At 37.7% G+C, this 23,890-nt stretch overlaps 1 protein-coding gene across 1 annotated transcript in view; it reads right to left on the bottom strand.

Moving 5' to 3' along the window:
- PLXDC2 (plexin domain containing 2) overlaps positions 1–23,890 on the bottom strand; it is a 264,341-nt gene that overhangs the window by 93,970 nt on the left and 146,481 nt on the right. The window contains exon 4 of the mRNA XM_086466772.1: positions 19,433–19,502. Within this exon, the coding sequence (XP_086322898.1) occupies positions 19,433–19,502 (70 nt within the window). The remainder of the gene's footprint in view (positions 1–19,432; positions 19,503–23,890) is intronic.

The raw sequence follows: 23,890 nt of genomic DNA, 5'->3' as shown, positions 1-23,890 counted from the left end.
TCAACATATCATAATTCAAAGTCTTTGCTTTGCTATACTCTTTAATCTGAGCAGGTCTCTCCTGAGGCACTTGCACTGGTCTTTCAAATACTTAAACTCTGTAATCAAGTCCTCTCTTTCTCAGGACTGCATATTTTCAATACTTCATGTTTTTCCCCATGAAACAGGCTTTCTGATCTCTAGGTTAGAATTATACCCTCTTCCGCATCTGACTTTCTGCAAGAATTTTAATACTTCTTCTGAATGCCAGCGCTTAATTTTAACTACATATTTCTAACTGAGGGATTTGTGCAAAAAAGAGTAGAGAAAGGGATTCTGTATCTAACAGAGTAACTCTTTTGATTTTAACTAATTATCTGTGTCATGCAGCCTGCATACTTCACATATTTTTTGGCAGTATCATAACACAGTAGGATTTTTAATTTGTTTTCTACAACATTTAATGTCTCTTGTATCAAGCATGCTACTAAAGGTAGCTAGAACAGCAGAAGACTACTAGCTCCCATAAGCTGCTTTTAGTGGCTGCCCCAAACTCATGTCCAATTGCTGTGCATTTTCCTGTCCTGCTAAGTCTCCTGCTGATGACATCTTCCATCTCACGTGTTTTGACACTGCACTTCAACAAAAGACTGCTCATTTTATTTATTGGCACATTTACAGTCTTTGCTACCAGAGATCTGAGAACCTTACAGGGTTGAGATAAATCATTTACCTTCAGCAGGTGTAACTCACTCCCTTACCCCATTTCTTGGAGTGAAGGTCTGCTGGTAATATATTCCTTTAGCTTGTCAGATATGACCTGCTCTTGGTTTCTCATCAACAGCCTCTTAATGGGAGTGAATTCATATACCAGGAGTAAAGTGAAAACGTGCCGTAGTGTTACAATGCTCTGCTATGAAGATTTACTTCAGGCAGTGACTGTGACTTCTGTAACAGCAGATAAATGGGAAGAAAAATTGTGTCCTGATGCAAGATATTTGTTATCAAGCTGCGTAAGAAACCTCCCCGCCACGTTATCATTTGACTTGCCAGGGAAGGGAGTTGATGGGACATTAAGAATTTATACTCTCACATTCAGGCACTACCTTATGTTTACCCTGTTATAAAGTCTCTCATAGAAAGCTCTCCTGGGTCTACATACTGCTTTTTGCTGTGTCAAGCTTTTCTTTCATTACATGGCTAAGGGGAATCCAATTTTAAGTAATATATTCCTGGAGATTTAGCTTGTTTGGAAACAATCTTTGCTCAGTGTGACATACTATATCCTCATCTGAGACTAAATTTTAATTGGTTAAGTGCTTGCTAGCACTGTACTCTTCCTTTTCTTTTTTCTTTTCTTTACATTAGTGCTGCATAACAAAGCCTCTACATATATAATAATGAAAGTGACAACCTCTTCCTCAGGAGCAGGACCTCAGAAAGGCAATTAAATTGAATCAAACCAGACTGTGTTGAGATATAAACATATTACAAAGCTAAACTTTTTTGATAAAGCCATCCTCAATCAACACCATTTGAAAAGAATAAAAAAACTCACCAACAAAAACCTTTTACAAGCACAAAGCAAAACCTTTTCCTTCTTGAAGAAAAAGAAAAGGCCATTCTTCTGAACTTTTGGGGTTTTTTAATTCCACAGATTTTAATTTTTAGTCTTTCTAATTCTGATATCATAAGAGCATGTGCTATATACACAAAATCAGTGGAATGAGACCCATTGAAGTATATAGCTAGATATACAATAATATTCTACTGCCAGTTGTTTTTTTCTCTTTGTCTGTTTTCAGAAAATTAGCTGATGAAAGCATGAAAGACAGATGAATGTACTACCTTTGCTGATAGCAAGAAAGCACCAACAGTTGAAGCAAAGCTTTGTGAGATCCCTCCCATCACAGCTGGATGCACTCAGGTGTCTCTCCTTCAAGTTCTAAAACAACAAGAGCCTGCAGCTAGATTTATAGCATGCCATTTACACTGAAATTTCATCTTAAACATCAATCTTCCTTGCTGGTCCAAAGTCACAGTTGGTATAACTCAAGTGGAGTAATTGATTTTGTTCCTTTCAGACTTTCCTGAGCAAAAGTAGAGGACCATGCCATTAAATTAATAGTTTTGCAAGCTGTCATTTTAAGATTAGATGACACCAACACAGAGACACATAACTCCAGCCTTTATGAGATATCGAGTAATTTGAATATTGGTTGGAGCTCAGACTTCAGGTTTGGGTTTTTTTTTTTGTTTGGTTGGTGGTTTGCTTTTTTAAGAGTGCATAGTGGGGTGGGAGTGGCTGGAAATCTTTGCAGAAAAAGACCTGGGGGTTCTGCTCCACACCACGTTGGACATGAGCCAGTAGTGGTGGGACACATCCAGAGTGCTTTGTCCAGCTCCGGGCTTGCCAGCACAACAGAGATATGGAGCTACTATTGAGTTCAGTAAAGGACTCTCTAGTAAGGACAGTCCAGAAAAGATGATTAAGTGACTGTTAGGCTAGAGAAGACAAGGCTTAGGGTGGATTTCACCAAGGTATATAAATACCTGAAGGGAGGGTACAAAGAAGATGGACCCAAGCTCTTCTCAGTGGTGCTCAGTGACAAGATCAGAGGCCATGGGCACAAACTGAAACACAGCACATTCCTGCTGAACATCAGGAAACACTTTTTTACTGTGAGGGTGACTCGGCACTGGCACAGGTTGCCCAGAGAGGCTGTGGTGTCTCCATCCCTGGAGATATTAAAAAGCCATCTGGATACTGTCCTGGGCAACCAGCTCTAGATGGCCCTGCTTGAGTAGAGGGTTGGACCTGATGACCTCTAGAGGTACCTTCCAACCTCAACTGCTCTGTGATTCTTTTATTCTTTTATGTTTAAAAATAACCTTCTCTATGACTCACTGAAGTCAAATGCATGCAAGGCTATTATATGTGTATTTTGTGACATATCCATTAATTTTCAGACTAATAAGAAATTCTGCCTGAAAAAGCATAATTCTGTAAATGAGCATTTACTTCATTATTTTTCCAACCTCAGCAGTTTAATGAGATCAAGCTGATATACCAGAAAACAGAATATTTAATGGAGATCAAAGTCATTAAAGCACTAGCAGACCTGCTAAGCTAATCCAGTCATAGTCCTTTGTATTTACTGCCTCACTATTGAAGTTGTTATCACCTACCCCATGGGGCACAACAATTTCATTCTTAAATTGTACTGTTGGAGAAACTAGAGTTATAGAATAGGTCAATCTTACAGGATGAAGTTAGAGTTATCCATGAATAAAATTAAGTGGCCGGCTGAATTACACAAACTGTCTGCAGTTTGCTGATAACTGTGCTGTTTTTGTACTGCTTCAAACTTTACCTGGACGTGAGGCACTATTTAGATCACACCACAACTGTTTTATCGATTTCCTCCCGTGTTACCATGGAAACTTTTCCCACAAAAAATGCACATCGCATTACAAATTCATACATACACAGTCTTCATTTCGTTGATGGGTTAGAGGAGGGACCAAATCTAAATGCTCCTTTATTTTAATCATTCAGTTAACTGATAACAATGCACTGAGTCCTATTCAGTAATTTTTCTTAGGGGTATTTATTTTCTCAGCCTTCTTACAAGGTTGAGAACTTTTCCATGGATATCAATCAGCTCTTATGAGATTCTTCTACTCAATGTCTCCTTAAAGTTTCTCCACTCACTCATTAGAGGCAATCTTTCATTTGTTTCTTGCTTGGGTTTATTGCTGTGAAACAACTGGGCTAGAACCTGCTTATAGGTGTTGTGGCACAAAATGGGTTTTTAGGCCAGTGCTTTTAAATCATTCATTTTCTTGAGCAGGTAAAAGGAAAAATGCTTCATGCAGTTATGTTTGCTTTCATGAAGTCAATCAGTGAAGCAGACAGCCTTTAATTCTTTCTATGGTAAGGACCAGTCAACATATGTTCAGAACAACTGCAATAAACAGTGTGAATTTTGTTTATTTTTCAAAAAATCAAAACAAACCACCTGAAAATTCCTGTATTTACAAACACAGCTTCATACACCTGTCCACAGCTCTGTAATTTTATCGAAGGATCACGTAACATCTGACTAAGATGACAATAGTGAATTAGGCTAATAACATGAAGATGACTAACCATTAATGAAGTTCCTGCAATCTTACGGAAATTAAGTGGAACAAACAGTAACAGAAATGCAATAGCTCCTTGTCTCCCATGACCGTGATCTGCCTTGCTTCACTGAGTCTACAAGGGCTTTTACCCTCTGACTACAGCTGAACCGGAAGGTCAGATGAATATTTATGAAGTAAGGATGCCAAAAGGCAGCCCATGCTTTGTTTATTTCATGCCACAAAATACTTTTTCACAGATCAGTGTAATAGTGAGTTTTCCTTGGTCCCTGTTTTAAGCACAGTCTGTGGTTCTACCTCCCTAATATTACTGGAAATGCTTAAAGTAAAGTTTAAGTACCTAATTCCAAATTTTATTGCAACTCTAATAATGATTTTAAATTAAATATCTACCTCCCTGGTTTGTATATTTTAAATACATTGAAGTAATATATATTTCAGGCAAGATTAATTTATTGGCCCCCTGCTTGAAGCACAGGGTTGGACTCAGTGATCTCTGAAGGTCCTTCTCCATTCTAGGTGCTTGACATTTCTATGATTATTTTTATGTCTGTTCCATGCAGCATCTACAATCAGAATTTCAGTCTTTTTTTCCTGAAGTATGCCATAAGCAGAATTGCACTGCCATCCAACAGCTTTCAGTCTCAGTTAATAATGAGACACAATAGGATGATGAGGCTAAACTGCATCACAGATTGATTCCCACTCTTGCTGAAGTCAATAATAAATCTCCTAAGGATTTAGAGGGGATAATATTGAGATTTCAGTTAAAAGGTGATGTTTCAACCACTGTTGTAAAGTTTGAGAATATACTAAAATATAGGCAGAAATGGGCTGCAGAATGGGAGTATTGTTAAATAAAACCAATATACAGAAGAAGCCAAAATAACAGCAAGATGACAGTGAAGTGACTAGAGACAGGAAGAGAAGAGACAAATCAGTTTGAAGCTCTGAGACTGTCAACAGGTCATGAAGACCTGATATAACCAGAGGTGAATGAAACAAGATCAAGAACGTATTCACTGATTCATCTGTCTGAAACTGAAATCTAATGTTCTACATCGTGAAAAAAATAATGGAGACAAGTACAAGCCTGAGATACCCATTTCTAAATTCAACAGAGAAAACAGTAGTTTTTAAAAAGCTGATGAACTAATCAATGCCCTTTGCTCCTACTTCCCGACAGCAAAACTCACTAAACATCCATGATCATGCAGAAGAAAATCTCCAGGAGAGGTCATCAAAGAGCACAAACAGAACTACAGGCACAACTAAAATTCAGTATTATTGTTGGAAATGGAATAGAAAAAAAAAAAAATGTTTCAACAGAAAACTCGGAAAATATTCATCATAGTTTTGAGATGGGGCAACCTAGTAACATGACCCTTTTTTCTGTCTTAGTCATGCTTCAACAATTGTAATGCCCTTAAATATGGATTTATACAGCTGACTGCCATGACTTCATAGTAATTTAAACAATTCACATTTTTTATAATCTTGATGTCATATAAACAAACACACATAAGGATATGCATGATCAGAAGCAATTCCCCACATTCCCAGAAATGGTTGAGTTGTGAGGTTTTTTTCCATTTTCCTTCCCTCTAGCAAAAAATTACCCAAATCAAGGAAATTATTTATGAATTTATAATCTTACTGCGGCCACATAAGGACACCTTTCAAAACTGTGCTGAACACAGAAATTCCCATAACCTATGTCTGGACACAGACTATCTGACTGAATCAGCTATTGCCTCTTTCCCTACAAAAGGATAGCCATTCAATATTAAGGCCAAGTAGACTTTTCAGAACACACTCAACTCACCCAGGTCATCACTTCAGGAACTGTGAAGGGATGTCCATTTTCTTGGTACCCATGCACAAGAGATGGTAGCTGAGCTGGCTGGGGCTTTTGTACTGGATCGCCTGTGGGGATGGGGTTCCACCAAGTTATGAGGTTATGTGACTTTCTGTCGTGCCAGGACTCATTACTCCAAAATATGAGACCAAAGAATGCATGGTAATACTTACACACATAGAAAGATGCAAGGACAAAATATTTGTCTTTGGAATGACCTTTTGATCTACTACTCAAAACCATAATATTATTAAGTGCACAGTTCCAGTTGTGTGGAAAGTAGGGACGTTATCTTAAAGACAGTCACACATACACAAAAAAAAGTCTACCAAACATACTGAAGGAATGATGTTAGATTATTTGAAGACAAAATATTAACAGGAGTGCTAGTCTGCCACAGAAAATAATGACGAGAAGACAAGATCTCTGCCAACCTATTCAAAATGAGCTCTCCTTTCTGGTACCCCTTACATTTTCTTTTGACTGAAGCTTCCCCTGGTACATTGTTATCTTTGGAGACCACCTATTTCGTATTGCTTTCCAATAAATATACTTTCAGTGCCTGCTGGCTTAAAGGACAAGTTGACTGCCTGCTAAACAGTTCACACTGTCGCAATTTTATGTTAATGTACTGAAGTGACAAAGTTATTTGCCCTGTTACCAAAATGCATAACTTAATAATTACAACACAACCATCATTCTCCTACAGAACCGACATTCAGTTGCAATACAATTCATAGGCACATCAGACAGCTATGAATTAGTGAAAATGAACTGGTAAGCTGCCTACCAAGCCTGTGCTGCTGTTTGCTCATGCAGTAGGCAAGCTTCTGACGTGTCCAGGGAAGACAACTGACTGCTGAGGGCAACACTAAAGCAGTGCTGAAGAGAAATGAGTATGCTCCCAAGAAAAAGCCACACATAGTACCCTCTGACCATCCAACTACCTGTCATACAGAGCGAATCATCAACAGGCATAGATCTCATTTCAGACGTTTCTCAACGTTGAACCGTGCCTTGTTAATGCCAGACCTCTGGTAGCAGAGGACAGTAGCTCTGTATTTTGGAGCTGGAGAACTGGACTCGTCAGTCCTTCCTTTTCCATCTGAAGAACTGCACTAGTTTTTCTGAAAAGAACATTTCTGATCTATGCAAAAGAAGAGCAGTTTTAATATGGCTCATAGCCATCTGTGATTACTAGATTTGCAAGACCAAAAAGCGTCTCTATTAGATGACCAATCTCATGCGACCCTGTCAACAAGAGCAAACCTCTCAAGCTGCTATGGAAGGGACAAAAGCTACCATGCGCCCTCATTTTCACTGGTCACTCATCTAAAGGAATGAGGCTGAAAAGGACTTTCCCAGGGAACTGTTTCTATAAGATGCACAATGGCAAACACAGCAGAATCTAAGTGATCCAAGAGGAGCTGCAAGTCCATAACGGTACTTACATTTAATTTCACAAGACATCATCCAGAAACAAAACCAGGTAAAATCTACCTGACTGTGGCACCCTGATAACATGACTACAAGGCAAAAACCTCAAACTGTAAGTGTATTAGAAAAAAGTAGACATCTAAACGGGAAACACTGAATCAAAATCATGCCTTTATTAGTTTTGAAATATTTGATAAGTTTAAAGGGCTTTTGTGAGTGGAGCTGACCTTTAATATCTATACTGACTGCCAAAAATGACTAAATTTAAAAGGAAACAAAATGCCAACACTGCTATATTTCAAAACAAGTATATTTCAACCTCAGAAATATTTGAGAATCTTCTTGACTGCCTAGCCAGTACCGCATTTTTGCCTGGAAGATAATTACTTTCAACACCTGTGAAGGGAAAACATGATCCTTTCCATCTCCCTAGTCTTAACAAGAATATGTGATTGAAATAGGTTAGGTCAATAAAACCTATACACGAAAATCTGTCTCCAAACTATAAACTGCCCATTACATGTTTTTTAAATTTTTTTTTATGGACAAAGAGTAGTCCACAAATATGTTTTTACTTTTTTTTTCACAGTAAATCAAATGCACCATTTACTAGAGAAAATCCACATTTTACCATTCTTTTCTCTGGTCTGCATAAAATGTAATTAGACGTAATGGAATAATTTATAACTATTCCACTATAACATGTCAGTGTCCCTCTTTCAAGATGTAAATCTATGGATAGATATTGCTTGTGCTCCATTTGCATTTCCAGCAAAATCATGTGTTTTCAATAAACACCAGTGATGATAGCATAAACCACATATAGCTAGCAGTGACACCGGCAATTCACGCAATGAAACGACCCAAACTGCTCCTTCCAAATGCCCAGAATTACTTGAGTTACTCTTCACGTAGGGCAAAATCAGCAAAATGCCTCATAAACAACTGTCCCATTACCTCCCCCCACAATAGAAATAGATGAAAAATGTATTTATAAAAATTGGAATAAATGCATTTTGCAGTTGGAGATCTAGGGCTAGATTTTAAAGCACTCTGAGTTCTGACAAGTACCAGAGGATGAAAGCTGCTCCACCAAACTTTTTTGCTATTTGTTAAGTGAATACATATGAAGTAATGCCAAATGTTATTCCCTTGGACTTTTTCACAGCTGAATGCACAACTTTCTCATCTCTGTGTTATCAGAAGGCCATGTTCATACTAGAAGTTGGAATTAACAAATAAAACAGTCATAAAAGCTACTGCTGCAGAAGTATGAAAAAAGTATTTGTAAAACTCAGAAACTCTCCTTAAAGAGAATTTTTTTATGTATCTAATCAAGCTGCTGGCTGTGTCTATGGGCAGTGCAAGCATGTGTCCTCCAAAATAAAAACATGTTTTCTCTTTCACATCACTATTTAAAAGAAGCCAATAATTCAGTAGGATGACTAAGAACAAAACTTGTTTCAAAGAAGGCCTGAAGACTTTTTGTCCTGAAAACGTGAACATAGATTTCTATAACTGAGGTGAATAATGCCATTGCCATCCTAACCCCGCTCTGATACTTGAAAACAGGGAGAGCTCAGAGCTGCTAAGGTGGAAGAATGGAAGCAGTGGTCACAGGCAGGAGTGTACAGTTTGCAAAATAATTGCTCTGATCATTAAGAAGGCCCAAAAGTCTTCAGGTCTAATGGTTTACAGAACACCCCTCTGGGAACAAATGTGAGCCATTGGTTAAGAAACACAATTTTATTGTTAAAGTACTGGTTGCAATGCATTTTATAAGAGGTAGAAATTAGAGGATAGGAATCGGAAAGTAAAATGCATTAATATGTTCAATGCCTCCTGATCACACTTCATAGAAATCTACTTGAAAGAAGGAAAATATTTTAGTGTATAGGATTGAGGGATAGAAGCTAAGAATCTTAGTCAACACCCCACGGATATTTTTATTCCTTTATATTTCATGCCTCCCCCCCATAAGGCAAGGAATAAAAGCAGAACACAAACTGCAGTAAAAAAGATTTGGCTTATAGAAATTGGCTTTCATTGCACAATTAAGCCGTTGCCAAATAACACCTTGTTTTATTTGGCTTTGCTGAACTAACCAGTGAGATACGTGGAATTGCACATCTACTGCCATTCAGCTCAGGATACAACAATTATGCAGCTAGCTCACTTCAATTAATAAATTCTTAAATTAATAAGCATTAACTTCTTTGAAGAAACAGTATGAAAATACCACACTCATTTTTAGCAAACAAGTTAAGTCCTTTAATTCTTAAATCAGCCACCATTTAAGTTCTCTTCAACAGCCTTTAGACTCCCTCTGCTCTCAGATGTGCAGGCATGTACCAGACTGCCACGTGCAGCAGCTTGAAAAGTCACCATTTCTACTTGAGCAAGTAGCCACAAAAGGATTTTTCAAGGTAAGTGGCCCTAGGCATCAAGGGTCATGATGCAGTTTTACAAGGTCTGGCTTTCTTTTTTCAGGTTGGTTAGAAGCAGAGTTATAGACCATACTCCAGCCTGAACAGACTTTGTAGTACAGTAATGGGTGAAATTAAAACACTTCTAATAGGAATTGCAGGTCAGGCCCTGCCCGCTAAGTTATACCAACGTTGTCTCTGGCAACACAAGGCAGCTTTAAACCCAGTAACACTTGAAAAAGAAACGGCATTTTTACCAATGACACTAAACCCTTGTCAATTTATCCCCTACTTTTTAAGAGCTGAGATCAGGACTGGTTGGTGAGGCAGAGGAAGAACCCCATGCTACTGATTCTGGCTACCTTATCATTTCCTGAAGACACACTAGAAAGACACAACGAGCTGCTTTTCCAGACTGAAATAGGAGCCTGTTTGAATGTCACTATCAAAATAACACACATAACATTTGAAATTATTACTATATTATGGGTTAGTGGTAGGAGTTCTAAAATAAAAGGCCCATGTAGAATAGTCACTGCAATGTGCTGGAACATGAAGAAGCTGTTCAAAGTAAGTAAAACTAAAACACATTAAAACAAATGCCTAGTTTTGAGGCAAGTTTTCCATGAAAACAACAAAAATTATTTTCTATTTGTTCAATTTTTCAAGACACGTTCTCATCATTATATAAATGCATTGTGACAAAATTACCAGTTCAAGACATTGCAAGGAAAAAAACCCAAACCCCTGATGAACTCTTTCCTACAATTTATTTGAGAAGCAAACTATTATTTTGTCCTAAATGCTTCTTTCCCACCACTCGCATGCGGAACCATCTCCTCAGGAACAAGCATATGCATGAGAAAGCTTGAAGGTTGAGGATGTCACAGCCAAATGACAACACTGACAGAAGGAAAAGGAAAGAATGTGAATAGAGCCAAGGCCGAGACTGCAAGGAGGATGGGAAGTGAGTGAAGAAATATACGTCCCAATTCAAAACCGACAAAGATCCATGGGAACCTGCTTATTTCAATGGCTTTCGTTTCAGAAAATAGTCTGATATCAATCTGAACAATTTGCAAGGGTAATGAATTTAGTGAGGACTGGCTTGAGACAAGGTTGTTGCCAAATAAGGAATGATGTTATAATGAAGAAGCTGGCAACGGACAAGTGATTTTTCATAATGTGACTCGAACAACAGTTGCATGCACTCTATTTTCCAACTGTTGGGCATGCAAACCACATCACAGTGTTTGCTTCTCTTAAGACCCTCCAAGAGTCAGAGGGGCACCATAAACACATCTACATTGCAGCACAGTCAAGATACTAAGAAAATCTGTATTCCCTATATTGTCTACTAGAGATGCTAACAGAATTCTAGGCACAGACATTTCGTCTGACATTGACAGATCCCAAGTAGGGAAATTGGAATACTTTATCTGAAGTAATAAACATAAAAAGGCTTACACAGCTTGATTCATGTGCTTTTCATAGTCTCTAGCAGTCTTTCTTCAGACATACAGATAGGAAATGGAAACTATGGGTGATTATTAGCTTTGGATACAACAAAGCAGACACTCTTAACAGAAAGAAGAAAGAGAAATTGTATTTATTTTTTAATAAAGCTGTTGGTAGCATGTAAAACTAAGTGACTATAGAGCCTCTTCTTAATGTGAGGCTGTGCCATCAGTAGGATGGTTCCAGTCTTTTTTGCCACTGCCTTCTTTCAGCTCCTACAGAATATTTCCTGCTTCCTCATCAGTAAGGATTGGCACTGGGTCCTTGTGGGCTGGTCTGGAACCATTTTAGGATGCAATTTACTTTGTTAATTATATTTTTCCAGCAATAATTTCACTGTTCACTTTTAAATCCTTCATTGATTTTAATTAAGTCTGTGTAAGCTTCCAAACTTTTCTTTTAGATAACAAGCTGCTTACAGCACAACAACCAGAAACTCCACGCTCACTAATGCAGCTGGAAACCAAACCTGCTGTCACTTGCTAAAATTGCTTTGGACATGCTGCCAGTAGCCCAATGAATTTGTACGCTTGAAGCAAAATAAAGGGGTAAGAAATAAGCTGTCCTTCCAAGATATTACAACTTGAAAACTAGGACACTGTTTAAAGGCTTTACATTTCTCTTTTTCTTACAATTTGTTTTCCTTATTAATTAATTCTTTGGATAATGGATCTTCAGTTGTAGAGTGGTTTGTTTTCACTTTTGTTTTTTTAAATCAGGCCTTTATAAGCTCATCTATAGCATGTATAACTGCATCATGTTAGAGATCCTAAAGCTAATGTAATACAATGCAGATGTATTAGATTTACAAAGGTAACACAGCATAAATGCTTAACTGTTGTACTAACATTGCACTTGGTTAACACCTTGCTATACATCATCATATGAGCTGTTGAAATACTGTTTAAAGTATTAAACTGCACAGCACAGAAGTGGAGAAAGACCCCTTCACTGCTAGAACAAAAACATTACTAACTGGATAGGACTGTCAGGTAATCGTAGGTTTAAAAACACCATTTAGTTGAACTGACATAGCAGTTTATGAGTTCTTCCAAAGATAATATTTCTAATATCCTTTCCTGACAGAATTAACAGTGCTCTATCTGTACACATGCAAAAACTTTGCTCATATTACTTCCTTTTTGTAGCTAATACTGCCTACATAATTGGAAAGAAAAACTCCACAGACTTTGACACTTTACCCTTTGACTGTTGCTCTTCCACAACTTGTAACTATACTCAGCTATTTCAGAGAGGAGCAGCGGTGAGTGTTGGTGCTACCTGCCATGGTAGAACATGGTTTTAACAAAGCAGCTACCTTGAATCGGAGAGTTACCCTGATGTGAAATACAGGCAATTAGGGAAGCACCCTGTGGCAACATGAGGAGGTTTACAGCTTATTTTGATAGCAGTAGGATCAGGATATCATTTCTGTGACCAGTTGTTTTAGTTGCCAAATGATCGGTCAATGCAGGTGTCTAGATTTCAGCAGAAACACAAGGAACTATACAAATTTCCTAAGTATTTTGGGAATAAGAACATAAATTTATGACATTTACAGATACGGATGATGACATGTGAAGGAGATGAAGCCCTCTGTTTCCATGGCTGCTACAAGCGATCAGCAACGGTACACAGTGCTGTGGTACCAGACAGCAAAGGTATTGCATAATGTACAGGATTTCACATCCAGAATTTCAATAATGAATTTACAGCAACCTGATTTGAGGCTTAAAACAAGTTCCCCTGAAAGATGAAAGGGAAGAGCCTTCACTAAGGTGCACATGGGACAAACTGGCCAAAAAGCTTTGAATATCCCTTTGCGGTTAAATTGATACTGTTAGAAATTCAACACGTTAAAAAAAAAAAAAATCAAACAAAATCAAAATGAAAACAAAAACAAAAACTGACTTAAGAGGACAGGGAACAGAGCTTTTACTAAATTTAGAAATTAACTTTTCCAAAAAGGACAACTCTAAATTGTATTTGGACAGAATTCAAACTAATAAGAACTCACCTCTTACTAGAAATACTGAAACTTAGAGCAATCCTTACTTTTAATAATTAACACTGACTTTAAGCTGAATTTTCAACATATTTCCCAGATTGATTGGTCTTGAAATGCCCTGTGCTTTGAAAGACTTCATTTTTTTAAAAACATTTGTAACCAACTGCCACCTCGTTTCTTATTTTGACTTTATGAAACAGATATACACAAGTACTATTTTGAAATCTTAGAAGCTGTATGAACCGAGCACATTTCATTAGGCCCAGGACATCCCCACTAATACATCATTTTTATGAAGTACTGCCTTACAGCAGCAAAAGGTCTATTTCCCACTCTTTATCAGGAACTTCCCTTTTAATTAGAAACTAAATATATTATCCATTGTTCTCATGATCTTCCAGTTGCCTGGGTTTGGTTTGGGAAGGATTTTTTGTTTTTCTCAGTAAATATCTTTTCAACTGGGGTTTGCAGAGTTAGGTTATACAATCTTTTACCTCGAGAATAGGAGCTGAACTGGCAAGATCATCTAATCCATTTTGGAGCTTCCAGATGTTGCTCTGGCAGAAAAAAAAAAAGCTAAGGGGAAGTAAATAAACTGTCAAATAAGGGAAGTTATTGCCACCATATACTTACAGGTGCCTCTAGTAGGAATTAGGCCCAGATTAGCCCCAATTTTTGCATATCTATTTGAGGAAGACTTTTGCTTTATTTTCACCTGTACAAATACTTTGATCATATTCTAAACACCTTTTCTATGTATTTGCTGCAATTCACACTCTTGCATGCTTCCTGCTACAGACAAAACCACGAGAGGACAGAAATCTCATCTTAGCCCCAGTGTGGGACAGCGTGACTGTTGTGGAGTTTATCACCTGAGTGGTGCCAGTCAGACAGACTGGGCCTGTGGCAAACAAAGCGATGGTGGCTGGAAGGACAAAGGGCTTGGCTCTGGTTTGTTCCTCATATCTGGGCTTACGCTGGCGTGATACGCTCCTGGGTTTCCACAACACAGCTCCCTACTGCAGTTTCCTGCACAAAGCCTGTTGAAATCTTCCTGGGCCTCCACACCACCATAAATTACCAGTGCCTACAGGGATGGAATTTCTCATTCTGTTGTCACCACTGTGTCTGCAAGATGGACTGGAGCAAGAGACAGAATAGCATTAATCTCTGTAAGAACCTAACTCACAGACTTCCACCCACAAGACTGCAATCTGAGTCCAGCATCAGCTGAGCAAGAAGATTTTTGCTCCTGACTTCAATCCTGTTCACCTAGGATGTCTTGTGGAGCCACATTTTGAACAAATCCTAAAAATATTGTATGTTGTCACTCCCATGTAATAAACTGATAACCAGATTTACCTTTAGGGCATTAACAGGCTTGGGTTTCTGTATTACTCTTCTTTAACTGTCTCCTATCTGCTAGATTCCCAACAAATGTTAGTAACAGATTATATACTTGAGTTGCCCAAGGTACCAACCTCAAAAACAATGACGTTTTCAGACAGTGGAAGCTCTTAGCTACATTTAGATGGTATGAACTCTGAAAACTCTACCAGTGTACTCAACGCTAACTGCAACAGCTATCATTATAGACACATAATATGGGAAAGATAACTACAGTATAGATAGTAATCACTAAATTTTCCTGAAAATTTTAGGGGAAAATTAGGAAAAAGTTGAAATTGTGTTTAATATAGATATGATTGATAAAATAATAAATTATTTTTCTATCAACTCAACAAAAAAATAGCTCAATCTTGACTGGCAAGAGGTGAATTTGGGAAGACTGCATATGCTTATTAAGATCAGCATGAGGATGATAAACTTATAATCAAAGATGTACCAGCAAGAATGTTGCTGAACTCATCCTAGTTCAAAAGGCAACAGCACAAACTACAACATCAAAACAGTGTAAACTTACGTCAGTTCAAAATCTGCCTCTGAATTCACCTTGTGATATTTATATATTACACTATCTATAAAAATATGACTGCTATTGAAATATTAAAAAGTTACCTTCAAAAAGTCTTTAAGCAAAATACATGTAAAAAAAGTAAGGAAAAAAAAAAAAAGAAAAACAAGAGAAAGACTTGAAGATTCCTTGAAGGATTCCCAAAAATAATACCGGAAGTGTAGCCGTGCCAAGTGGTCTGCATTGTCCAATAAAATCTAACAGACCTAAGGTATTCTCTTATAAACAATTACTTAACTATTTCCTTGATGGCACCCTTCTAGAGAAAAGTTCCGTGACAAAAATATTGTTTTCCCAGTATATGGTAATATAGAACTATTTTTTTATTTGCAAGCAGCAAGGGAAACATGTTAAATGTGAAAATCAAATGCGGTTTATGTTCCTAAGCAGTTTGTTTCTATTACATGTTCTTGATGTACATGTTATATACAATAATATTCGGCCATTCCACAGAAAGAGCAGAGTCTGAAACCGCTTTAAGACCCCCCCATGAACTCTGATAGTTCAAACCACCAGGAGAAATTCCAAAAGCAAAAATTAAAAACTTTATTAATCCTGGGCAACAAAGTTTAATGAAAATCCATAACAATCCGGGTTAGCTACCACCCTCCTTTGTAATGCTGCTACAGGCATAGCAATATGACAGAGAAATGTAACTGCACAAAGAAAAAAACAATTCCTAAATAATTTACCATATCTGATACAAAGCTGAACTAGAAAGCATACACTGATAAACAAACAAAAAAAAAAAACAAAAACACAGAGAATAAACAAGAGGGACTGACTTACATGAGCATGGAAAATTAATACAACCAAGTATGAAGCATTCCTGCATGTTGAGTAGGATGTGGGGCCACAGAGCTTCAGGGCCTCCCGTAAGAAGTGCTGTCTTACTGCCTGGTGAGCTGTAGCACAGAGGGTTCCCTTCTCCACAGCCACCACAGTCTCTTAGGGGTACCAGTGACTGGCAACAAACAGACTTCACGAGCTTAGCTCCCTGACATTCACAGTGTGACTCTCTAATTCACGAGTGGTTTATTACAGAAATAACTGCACTTGTGGCCAGTAGAGCATAAACTTCAGAAAGTTTCACAAAAACCAAACCTCAGCTTCTTCTTGCATTATCTGCTATTACTAAAGCTTTGGGAGCCCTCCAGAGATTGCTTTAAAAACGCTCTCTATAGGAATGCGGGGAGATAGATGCCCATATTCCAAAGAACCACAGATTACTAATTATGTTAACAATACTATAAGCTGTCTTACCTCCTAGTTATGAATTACATAGTTCTGTCAAATACAAGCTAAGGACAACAGTGAATAAAGCCCTCAGACTAGTTATTTTCACTCCCTGTTCTTCCTTTTCTTAGACACAATCAGTTCATCAAAACCATTCGGAAGAAGAAATAAATCTTAGTTAAAGAGAAAAAAAAAAAGTTGAGTTTTATATCACAGCATTTTCAAAGTCATCTTAAGTAACTTGGAAATCCTACTATGCCATAACGCACTCTCCATGAAGAATGGCAGAAAACATTTGGGTAGACGTTTTTATTGTGACGGGGATTTAATGTGCCATTGTCCTCAACTTTCCTTTTAACAAGATTATTTAATTTATGATTTGGAGGTAAAAACAGTTTGTAAAGTTGTCATTAGCATAATTAATCATATCCTGCTCTCCAGGAAGCAGACATATGTCATGTGGGACTACTGAACACATTAACTCTGTCATTCTTTTGATCTCAGAATAACCTCTGGAGTTGTTCCAGATCTCTAATATTAGTAATGCTATTGTAAAATCTTGATTACTCAGAAATAGTAGACCACAGAGTACAAAAAGCACTAGGATCCTGTCTTTATCCTTTGTTGCTAGGCTATAAGACACACTGCACCACCAATGACTTATGATAACAAAATTTGAAAATACAGCCGAAGCAAAACTTATCAGAGTTAGGACAGAAACAGATCTTTCTTTTCCCACTAAATGGGTTTAGGAGTCTTAAAGTTGTAGAAAAGGTTGCATCCTGTCCTGGATTGACAGGATGACTTACAGTTACTGGGCTTTATCAAGATAATATTTTTAAAGCGATTATTGACTAGATCTTACTTTTTCATGCTTAACATTGAGATTCAAAATCTGGTAGCGTCACACAAAAGACAGAGGTATCTCTGTGCTAATGTCAGTGGCCTGTAGCAAAAGGACTGATTTTAAAGTCCTGTTTAGCTTGACAATAATCCATAGATCTATTTACAACAATATTATTTTATTTAGTAGAAGTGGAGCAAAAAGAAAAGTAGAATTATTTTTCAGTGTTCCACTAAAAGCAAGAGAAAGGAGTGCTGCAGAGCTGCAGCTATTCTTATATGTTTACATGCTTTTTTAAAAACAGAAACAACTAAACACCCAGATTCCCCAAATTCTTTACACGAAAAGAAAAAATGTTTCCCTCACAAACTGCTAGCACACAGCTCTCCTTGGGAGCTTAACTTTACTCCCAGATCTTTGGGGGCAGATGGGGGAGACTGGTAACAGCAGTGATAAATAGTTTTAAGGAACTAAATTCAGCAGTAAGAATAAGAATGAACACTGTCCCCACTGCCACTATTTTAGCTGTGCAGGATCGATCCCACCCCCTTCATTTCATGCTACACAGATCATGCACTTAATTTTGGCATACCATCAAATGCAACTCCTCTAATAAGAGAATACAGAACTAGGCATCAATGATCAAGCACCAAAATGAAACTAAGAGAAGCACAATGGAAATCAGACAAGTCTAAAAATCCCAATCAGTAGTTCATGGCTCATCTGGTCCAAATCAGCGTCAAAATCTCATTGTTGATCAAGAAGAGAAAATCCTGATACTGAGGTCACTCTATAATTCTGCATCCTTTTTTATCATTCTCATGCAAATCAAACATTTGATACCAACCTTTATTTACCTCTGTCCATCTCTTGTCCTCTGTTTTGGCAGCAAAAGGGAGATACTGACACAGATCATGACAAAAACCTCTGTTCTAGCTCCTACTCTTGTTGAGAAACTGGCTGCAATGCTTCCCTAATCTTTTAGTCATACCCACCCCACATAGAGCTCCACTGGGACATGGGCTTCCCCTGATCCTGACCAGCTGGCCACCCATAGCATGAGAAGGAGAAACCTTGACCAGGGACAGGGTAGGATTGGTGCTGGTGGCCCCTATTTCTATCTGCTTGTCCTGTCACACCTCTAGGCAGATGACCACCAGCCAGAGTCCGTGAACTTGCTGGACACATTCAAGGACGAGAGGATGCTGTGGGTGCGCTCTCTGTGATGCTGCCCTCTGCCTCCCTGTTTTTGTTTTTTCACCGTTACTCCTTATTCTTCTTCTTTCTCTCATTTGCTGTCTTTCATGTAATTTCATTTTCCTCTGGTCTCCTCTTTGTCTTTCAAGGAGGTGGAGAGGGAGGGGAGCAGAAGAGGTCATTGGCTGTTCCTAATACAGGAGATCAGTGCAAGCAGCAGCCAGCAGCAGTGGGAGAGGGAGCCCTAGCCACAAGCCATCAGCGCTACAGTGCTACCAAAGCTACAAGACCAGGAGCTCGAGCTGTGCCATATCTCCCATCTTACCCCATAGAAGGAGGAGAACACCACCATGGTACTGTTGCACACCAAGGCAATTCACTACAATGGGTTTGCCTTACAGGTGACAAGTCACATACTCCTAGCAGCACTTCTTATCTTTGGATAGTAAATACTCTGCCCTCATGCAGGCAAAACTTAAATTTTCCTCTTTGTTTTGGCTCCAGCACTATCTCCACAAATGCAACTTCTCTAGATACACACACAGAGAATATTTCTGGGGAAATACCTAAATAGAAAATGATCAATTCTATAAAGTCTTACACTGAGAGGGTTTTATAACAGTTCACCTTGAGCAGCTGCAGGTTTTTCATCATATCTTTTGTAATTTTCTTTTTGTGGAAAGCAAAATTTCCTAAATAAATGCTGCAGTTTATGTCTTGACACATATGGGGGGGAAAAAGGTATTTTAAATAGCTGTAAGAAACTCTTCTCATATTACTCAAAGTAAATGGTTAGAAAGCCACTTACCCCCAGTTGCCACAGTGATTTCACGTAGAAAATGGCCATAAAACGGAAAATCGAAGGACAAATTCACTCTCTGAAAGGAACAATGCCAAAAAATAAAATTGATACTGTGCAGAAAGGTAAGAGAAAACAAAATGAACACTCCACTTCAAACACCTGTTTCATTGCGTTTTTTTTCACTAGAGCCTTTCTATTCTTAAGTTGGAACTGCCAATAGCGAACTGGAAACAATTCTGTGTAGCACTTTAACACCTGAAAGCAGTGGATCTTCGTAACTGAAGACTTCAGAAAATAGAATATATCATCAGACATTACAACTCTCTCATAAGAATGAAATTAATAAAGATTTATGGAGTTTTTCCCCAAAAAGAAGTGTTGCTTTAACCTCTTTCTTAAGAGGAGCTATCAATATTTAAGGCCTTAACAACACCAGAGTTTTACAGGATGCCCATTCCCTTGGCTATGGGGGGTTTGCTTCTCTGTCAAACGCTCCTTCAGATTCAAGTGCTCTCCCTGACATCCTGCTGCTACCTGGGTGCTTATCTGATGAAGGTTGGTCACTGGAAGGCAGTTCCTCCATCAAACCCACATGACACCACGTCCTGAACCTCTCTATACTGTTAACCAGGAGCTGAAATGATTTATAAAGAAGTAGTCAACAGAACTACTAACAAACTCTACTTAAGGTACTTATTGCAAAATAAAGAACGAAGAAAAAAATCTTTTTTTTTTCCCTGTCAGCCTACAGGTGACTATCCTCTATCAGCTGAATTCACAGCAGAGAATCATAATTTGCAGAACACACCCTTCTCCTCACCTAAGCTCACCATAAAGCACCACTCAAATTCAAACTCATTTTCCCTCTCCACCTATGGCTCTCTCCTTTCCCATCCATTCCACTGCTTTCTCAGAGCTCACTGATTATTGTGACCACCCATAATTATCACCTGGTGTGCTACCTGGCTAAACTCTGAACAAATCGGTAGTCATGACAGAAAACAGTGTGGAAATCCCAGTAAGGTCTTTTCACAAGTAATATCCCATGAAAACCACATCACTTTCATAACATTTTGAAGACCAAACAGGAACTGGGTATGCAGCTCATTATTATTTGTTATTTAGGAGTAGTTACTACAGTAAAAATTGGTGTGAAGATTGGTTGTTGGTGACTGTCCCTCAACCCTAACCTTTGATGTCTCCACTTAAGAAAAGGCAACATACATTTTAAAATAGGAAAAAAAAGGCATATTGTCTTTATTTTCCCTACCATTATTTCTATCCTGGGTTTATTATTTTCAGATTATAACTGAATATTTATTCTTTCAGGGAGAATTATATTTACATCCACCAGAAATGTTTAAAGAATTATTTAGCATGAAATTAACAGTTGAAGATTTACAGTAGCTTCAAATTAGATTTGCTTTCCACTTAAGTGGAAGACAGAATTTTGACAGGATTTATTAACACTTTTTTTGTTTGTTTTTAATTAGAATGAAAAATCCATTTGCGTTGTGTTAATTGGACTGAATAGGTTCTAATGACCTTTTCTGTATATACATAAATATGGGTAGACAACTGAACATTTCTAATTAAAATGGCATACGCAGAAGACAATCCATGAATTAACTTAAATAAATGTGTTTTTATCACGTTCTAAAGTTTTCACTGCTGAGGTGTATGCCGTGTTTATGTATGTGGCCACTTGAATGATGTCCTTGCTCTACCAAACATAATTTCCAAGAACACTGTTAAAAACCATCAATTTTCTGACCAAAACTTCCCTCTTTCCTTTATACACTACTGTCCATTTTACCTATTAGCATTAACACTATGAAAAACCTAATAACCATTAAACTGCTTCAAAAGAAAACTGTGCCCCCTTAACAGTCTTCTAAATTGCTATAATATAAACATTAGTATAAAGATATTTGCAATAAAGACTTAATCCTGTGCCCACTCAAGCCAGATCTCCCATGGACTTTAATCAAAAAGAAATGCCTTAAAATATGACAACATAAAAATGTTTAATATAAACAACTGTTTAGCGTAATACTGTAATAAAGAACTAACAAGATTTAAGGAATGTTTTAAAGTGCAATATTGTAACAGCCATTAGAAATAAATGTGGTTTTACTTTTACTGCTAGAAAGCACACGTCATTTTTCAGAAAGAGTATCAGAATTTTCAACCCATTGGAATAATTTTTTTTTTCTCCACTTGTGAACAATAGAATGGACTGACAGGAAAGGGAATTGAGTTCCCAAGTATAAGGTGATCCTTTATCTAGTTCAGTGTTTGAGTAATCAACTATTAGTTATCTAATCTAACACACTGAACATCTGAGCCACACATAAAATTTTATTATACAGTTAAGAAGATGGTGACATTATATTGAAAGAAACAAATAATCACAACTAGTGACATAAATCCTGTAGTGCTAGATGTTTTAATTGTTCCATTAATACTTGTGTGTTACTTTCTCCCCAAAACGACTATGCCGTTTATAGAGCCAAACCATCCTATGGATCCTCCCTTTATTACTTTTCCTGCAGAAGCAAAACCAACCGGCAGCTTCTGGGAACTCTTAGGATTACATACTTCCAAATGAAGGAAAACACACAGATTCAGTGTGAAATTTTTGGCATTCAAAGAATCTCTGACATTATTAGAAAAATTCATTAATACTTAGCATATAGTAATTTAACTCCTTGTTCTACTGTCAAATTGGAGAATAATCTTTAGAAATTATCAGCACGTAAATCATAAAGTCACAGAAAGATGTGCAAAATGCCCTTTTAAAAAGAGCAATGGCAAAGTTTATCTCTATGGAAGAGAAGGGAAGAGATTGCTGCTTAGTTACATATGATCTGCCCAGAATATATGACTATGGTTATGCAGTTATGAGAACATATCTCTTATTTAAATAACTTCATTGTGTAGTATGCATGGGTGTTGTCTGCTCTGACACATACAATAAACCAATTATAGACACATAAATAAAATACAAAGCCTTACAGGATGACTCACTGGTATTTCTTCATCCTTCAGGACGGACATAAAACAAATCTCTGAGAAGAGGTCTCTGAAACAATATGTAGATATGGCTACAGCCACTTGAGTTCACAGCTGAAGCTAAACTGGAACCACAGCCTTCTCTACTAGAGCTGGCAGAAAGGCAGAGCGGGCACTTAAGATTCAGCAGAAAAGTCTTAAACCACTCCTTTTGGGAGTTGAAGCCTTCATGCTGCCAAGCTCCCCTCTGCCATGCTGAATGGTCCACCACCCTGAACCCACGCCCAGACCAAAAGAATTGTTTCATTTTAAACCTCTGGTTTGATAACTTCAACGAAATATCCCTCTTGGAATTGACATTTTTAGGTGTATAATCTCAGGGATCCAGCTGGAAACAAAAGTGCTTAGAACAAAGGCATGGAAGGGCATCATCTTCGCTAATTATTAAACAGCAGGTTAAAATTTCTCAAAGGAATTTCACTAATGTTTGGGTCTCAAGTCTCACAAATTACTTTTATTAGGGAAAGACGTTTTACCTTATATAGGTATTTTTAATTCCTTTACTACATTTTTTTTGTGTGTTTCCATTCTCTCCCTCAACACAGAGCACCAGGATCCCAGATGAAGAAGGCAAGGCAGACAATACAGGTTCTCACTTTTAGGTACCCTTGAGGGTTTTTTTCTTCTCATTAGAAACAAATTGTCTTAAGAAAATAGCTGAGAGAGTGTTTTACTAAATCTATCCCAAAGATATAGAACTGCCAAAACCCTCTGTATTTGCATTATCCCTGGCTCCTTACAGTCTTTTCGGCAACGAGAAGTACGTGTTATGCATTGGACTCTATGTTAGTCACACATAGTAGATTTATCACCCCGCTCTGCTTTTTGTATTCTGAGCTAAATACGACAGTATTTCTTCTTGCTGCCTCTTACATTCCTCTGAGCCAGTCACCTGGCTGGTGCCAGGGAGACAACAGATAAACTGAGAGAAAAGATGAATTAAACTTGGCTTTTCTCTCAGCTTCAAAACTGTTACACACTGGCATCTTTAAAAACTGTACAGCTTTTAAATAAGGCATTAACTAGATTTTGTTTTTAAACTGGCAAAACCGAAGAACATTTTGTTAGAGCTAAGTTGGTGAATGGATGAAACAAGAACCTCATGAAACATATTTCTGAGTTATAATTTTCTATATTTAATTTGTGCTAATATTGGCTCTTCTATGTATGCAGTTTCCAGCCACAGGTGAGATCCGAGGATGCAATCTGTAAACCATGCAGCTTTCACTTTCCCTTCTAAGCATGTAAGCCTATTATTTTCATACCCATTTTACCAGGCAGCATGGTTACTGTAAGTTAAACAAGATTGTCATATAGTGACAGAAGTGACAGATGCGATTACGATTTCAGGGTATCAACAAAAGAATATCACAGAGAGCAAATAACATT

The sequence above is a fragment of the Leptosomus discolor genome, chromosome 6 (genome assembly GCF_034619465.1).
Source record: "Leptosomus discolor isolate bLepDis1 chromosome 6, bLepDis1.hap2, whole genome shotgun sequence".
Lineage (NCBI taxonomy): Eukaryota > Metazoa > Chordata > Aves > Leptosomiformes > Leptosomidae > Leptosomus > Leptosomus discolor.
Note: the sequence above shows the minus strand (reverse complement) of the source record. Positions and strands in the feature narration are given on the sequence as shown.